This window comes from Halyomorpha halys, unplaced genomic scaffold (assembly GCF_000696795.3).
Source record: "Halyomorpha halys isolate HHAL.00 unplaced genomic scaffold, Hhal_1.1 Scaffold192.1, whole genome shotgun sequence".
NCBI lineage: Eukaryota > Metazoa > Arthropoda > Insecta > Hemiptera > Pentatomidae > Halyomorpha > Halyomorpha halys.
This window is the reverse complement of record NW_027108514.1, coordinates 1-5,808: the sequence shown is the minus strand read 5'-3', so window position 1 is coordinate 5,808 and position 5,808 is coordinate 1. Positions and strand designations below refer to the sequence as shown.

The following is a 5,808-nucleotide window of genomic DNA, read 5'->3' as shown; positions in this document are numbered from 1 at the left end:
TTCCTGGCAATCCTCCGAGGCACCTGAAAAGAAGATGGCCTCGTGACCTTATAATGTGTCATACTTTTTTTTTTCACTTTATAATTTATTCTAAAAATATCCTGGTATACTTATTTTAATATTATATAACATTTATTTTGGGTGTGGGATAGCACAGTGGTAAGGCAACTCCAAGAAACTAGGTTCGAAGATTTGGCAGATAATTATTCATTTACTGTAGCTGTGAGTCAACCTTGTGGCTTCCGGAACCCTCTTGGGTCCACCCAACACCATCTAATGGGTACCCTTGTATGGAGAAAAATCTGGCAGTCGAGCGTGATTTTGACCAAATCACCTCAATGCACAACCATAGGTTTAGTAATAGTATTTCCTTACAAAATACTGAACCACTGACCCTGCATGGGTTGAAGCAGTATATTTATTTTATTTTTAATAAAACCAATTCCTAACAATCCTTAGCTATATGTAACAATTAAGAGTTATGTTACTGTGGTGTAGATTAGAGTTGACAAATGGTTTCAACATTATACAATCAAATCCCAACTATGCAGATTATCAGTAGTGATATAAATGAACAATGTTTATACAACGTTACACAAAATAACACACAACAACGGTGAAACAAACAGAAAAATATACCTGTACATTATATTATGTATGGAATTAATTATAGTACAAAAGCTAAAGAGGAGAAAAAAAGGCAGTTATCTCACCCCAATTTTTGATTACTTTAATGAAAACTATGTATAATTACTAGCCAAAATTCATGAGTCTGCCAAGTATAGGTAGGAGGAATAAAAAATTGCGGCTGTTTCAAAGCGATAAAAAAACTAATTTTTCATTCGGAGCTCTATATCTCAAAAAGTAGGACCAACACTAGAAAACCTAAGAGAACATTAATTAAAGAAGAGTAAATTTTCTAAAATATGAGCCCTAATAGAGTTATTTACATTAAATATTTTTCGAGATATAGCTTTTTAAAAAGCGACATTTCATAAAAATGTTGTATGGGATGTACTGAAAGATCAGTAACTAATGGATTTATTTTGAAAAATTTATATCTCAAAAACCATTTGATGTACAGATGTCTATTAGCACTCAAATTAAAGCTAGTTTAATGAGCTATAAAGTAGTTTATGATGTTTATCTTTGTAGGAGTAATTGTTTACATGAAATTTGCTAAAATAAATTGATTTATAGTTGTTCAGACAAATTTTCATTTGCCAAATTTATATTTATATGTGAATATCATAAAACTACTACTCCTACAAAGATAAGTGTCATAACCTACTTTATAGTAAGTTAAATTTCCTTTATTTTGAGTGCTGGCAGACATATGTGCGTCTTATGGATCTAGAGATATATTTTTTTCAAATATCCAACATTTTTTACGAATAACTAGAAATTAACATTTTGTCAAATATCATAAAAACTACTACTCCTACAAAGATAAACATAATTTACGTTTTTGTAGTAAATTTAACTAATTTTAATTTGAGCGCTGGCAAACATCTGTACGTCCAACGGTTTCTGAAATGAAGTTTTTCATAAATCAAACTTATTGTCCGAACAACTATAAATCAATTTATTTTAGCAAATATCATGAAAACTACTATTCCTATGCAGGTAAAGGTCATAACCTTATTTATAGTCCATTAAACTAGCTTTGATTTGAGTGCTAATTGACATCTATACGTCTCATAGTTCCTGAGATATAAATTTCTCAAAATAAATTAGCTAACTACTAATCTTTCAGAAGATTTTTAAGAAATTTTGCTTTTTAAAAAGCTATATCTCGAGAACTATTGGGCGTAAATAGCTCTTTTAGGGCTAATATTTCAGAAAATTTACTCTTCTTTAAATAATGTTCTCTTATTTTCTAGTGTTGTTGGTAGTTTTTAAGATATAGAGCTCCGAATAAAAAATTAAGGTTTTGAAACAGCCGCCATTTTTTATTATCTATACCTATACTTGGCACACTCCTCAATTTTTATTAGTAATTATACATAGTTTTCATTAAAGTAATCAAAAATTGGGGTGAGAAAACTGCCTTTTTTTCTTCCCGGCTCTTGTACTATTATATTATATATGGAAAATATAGCTGTATATAAAATATACCTGAACAGTTTATAGTAATAAACTAATATTACTTATGAACTGAATTAGTAATCATTTAAAATGATTAAAGAATTTAATACTTCTAACTATATAATGATATATTATATCAAATACATTATATTTCCTTCATTATTTAAAGCAAGACCAGGATGCATTACTGTCTGTCAAACTTGTTTTGCACTATATTCAAATTCAATAGCAGAATAGAAGAAAGTATTTTCCAACCAAAAAGAATGGACTGTTTATTTTCAAAAATCGTAATTTTCTTTTATTCTTATACATACAACTAGACATTCATTTAAAGCAATGCTTTCCATTTGTATGTGATACATGATAATCACAACTCCATTCGATAATCAGTTGTTGACTACATTACAATTAGCATAAGTTAAATTTTATACGTAAACAAATCATTAGCTTCCACAAGACAATTGGTTTTGATTTAAATTACACACTTGTGTAAATAATAAACTGATATTACTTATGAACTGAAGTAGTAATCATTTGAAAGGATTAAAGAATTTAATACTTCAAAATATATAATATAGTAAAATATATTATATCAAAATACAATCAATTTTAATTTTAATTGATATTATATATCAAAATTACAATATGCCCTACTTAATACATAATATATATCCCTATTTTAAAGATTTGCAAATCTATCTACAAACATTAAGTCTATCAATTAAATAGTTAAGAAAACATAATCTGAATAGAAGAAAAATATATATTTTGTAAATTATAAATATACAACTTTTTCATAAGTCATTTGAACCAAATAATAAAATTTAACATTTATTATACACAATAAGTGAAATTTAGAAATCAAAAACACCAAGTCCATTAAACCAAATTTTACAGGAAAGAGAAAACTACCCTGAAAACTACTTCTTATCTTCCTTGAAGTAGGTGGGATATTGACCTCCAGGTACAGTCCAATTTAGATTATCTGACAAACATGCAACCAACAAATTGTCAGATTATTATTATTAATAATCTGTTATATCTATTATCTATTATTAATAATCTTTATTATTATTATTAATACTTCATTATTAAGATAACATAACAACCATTATAGAAGATATTCACAGTAATCCATGAACATGTGACTGAAAAATGTCTCTCTCCCTTCCGCTTCTTCGCAGTCAAAATATTCTCCCCTTAAACATTACGAGATTGTCAAATTAACAAATATTGGACTATCAGAATTGTACTATATTTTATAATAGCCACCACAATAATGGAACATGATGAAATTAGTGCATTGTTAAGTCTCACAAACGTGAAACCAGATAAAGGGCTGTTTCCGAACAATAACTCATTTCCCCTCTAATACGGACTTAGCATGTTTTTTATCTCCTAGTTTTGATATTTGATTAAAATACTTTCAGTGAATTTTCAAATAAAGAGGCCAAGTCTTCCTCTGACTGTTCTCTGGGCGCCAGTTTCGTTATTCGATGCTGTAACAGAAATTTGGTTTCTTATTAAATGATTTATCTTTAAAATTTAAAGACAAAATCCTTTTACCAATTTTAATTAATAAACAAAATCTTATACATTTAGGAGCAAGCAAAACTTTCAGGGGCACATTTCAGTAAATACTCAGAGACTCAAACTTCCAAAATAGAGGAGGTTATAAGTCTGTATGATTACAGCCTTCTTGAAACCCTTTTATAACCTTCTCTACCTTGAAAGTTGTTACCTCAACCAAGTTTGTGAGTTGGTACTGAAATAAGCAACTGAAATTTTTGTTCTTGAGAATGGTATGACATCCGAAACTTTGAAAACTTAGATTAAAATTGGAGAAATGATTTTGCTTTTAAATGTTTGAAACATTTACCTTAAATAAATTTCACATTTAATTTATCTTAAATCAATACCTGAGGTAGAGTTCCTTTAACGAGACCAGGGATATCACTCGAAGTATAACCCAATGCAGATAATCCATTTTCTATCTTCATTACATCCATGTAGCCCCTAACAACATCTGACAGTATCTTGCCTATTTGAAATAAAATATTTTAAGTAATCATTATTTAACAAATTAATATGAGAATATGATTTGTAAAAATATTAAATACCTGCATCAGCCTTTTTAGCATTAGATACATCTGCGCCCAAGAGGCCTGCGGCTTCGAGATGTCGATCTGGGCAAGATTGAGCAGTGAATTTGAACACTGCTGGAGCTGACATCACCACTGACAGTCCATGGGGAATGATCGCATGATCGTCACTAAAATGATAATAAATAAAATATAAAAATTCTAATTAGTTCAGTAGCACAATTTTTATTTATGATAACCAACGTTTTATGTACACAATTTTGTTTTTTTCGCCTTTCTGCCTTCAAATAACAATTTTTTTATGGATGTTAATAAAAAAAAAAATTATATAAAAATGAATTCTAAATTTATTTATTGATCTAAAAAGATTAATCTAATATATAAAAATCAATATTTGTTTGTTTGTATTTTATGTGCTGCCGTACCATTCATCTGATTGGAATGGAGTTTTTTGCTAAATGTTCAGGATTTTCTGTGAAAGTTATAGGCTATTCCAAGTTCTTTGGGTAGAGAGAGAAATGCTTTATTCATTCATGATGCCCAAATACATCGGGTTGCTATATTACACAGCATATTAATCAATCCATGATCGGACATATATAAATTACATATTTTTACATGATATAATAAAAAAGAAATAAAATAGTTTTTTTTATTCCCACAGTTAATAATAGTTAAATCGAGCAATATTTAAAAAGCGCCTGAAATTGGAAAACTGTATGAAACCTTTAACTCCTGCCCACCATAGTAGCCTTACTTATCTGACTTTTTTAACGGACAATTATAGTGAGTAGATTGGTCGATGTACGACATGTCACAATCTCACAAGAGGAGATCATAACACAAAAAAAGGTAATCCTTCCCCGCCAGACCCGCTCCGCTAAGACCCCTGGAGAGTGATAATCCTATATCACTTTTGAAATATTAGCTTAAAACGGGAAGAGAAGACTTTAAGATTGTTAAATCAAGCAATCTTTAAAAAGCGCCTGAAATTGAAAAACGGCATGAAAAACCTTTTACAATCAATTCCAGGCTACACACTAAATACAAATATTTCAATTCATTCCTTTTTTCTTTCCCTTTCTTGTCCCTTCCATTTCACAATTTTTATTTCATTTGATCGACAAATTCACTCTCCCAAAGTTTGTGTCCTTTGATGTAGTTTATAGGGCCCTAAACCAATCCCAAGTAGCGTGAAGATTGGTTGAGTCGTGTTGAAGCTATTTCAATTTTTTCCATTTTACAATATACTGTAAGAAGAAAATTTAAGGCCAAAATATTTTATTTTCCGATTTTTTCGAAAATTTGTATTTAAGAATTTCTTGAGGTGCTAAAAACAAATATGAACTTTGTTTCACTTCTAAAAAATCTTTTATCACACCTGTTTTACCACCATTGAGATTTAATACCGTTGTTAACGCCATATATATTGTAATATGCTCTTTTTGTGTAAATAGTATATTTTGATGTTTAAAGGGTTTTGATATGTTTTATTTTATGTATAATTTTAATATTGTTAATTGTTATTTTAAAACAAAAAGCAAGCTAACCAGTTTTCTTTGTCTATAAGAAATACGTTATTTTTTAAACAAGAAAGATGGCGGTGCACGTCCTTCCA

General features: G+C 29.1%; 1 protein-coding gene across 1 annotated transcript; it reads right to left on the bottom strand.

Moving 5' to 3' along the window:
• Positions 1-2,656: 2,656 nt before the first annotated feature.
• LOC106679286 (probable hydroxyacid-oxoacid transhydrogenase, mitochondrial) lies at positions 2,657-4,360 on the bottom strand (the record flags this gene model as incomplete). Its single annotated transcript, XM_014418353.2, is given in 3 exon segments — positions 2,657-3,587; positions 4,008-4,129; positions 4,209-4,360. Coding segments are annotated over 3 exon segments (358 nt in total), but the record flags the coding sequence as incomplete, so codon positions are not given.
• Between the last annotated feature and the right edge of the window lie 1,448 nt (positions 4,361-5,808).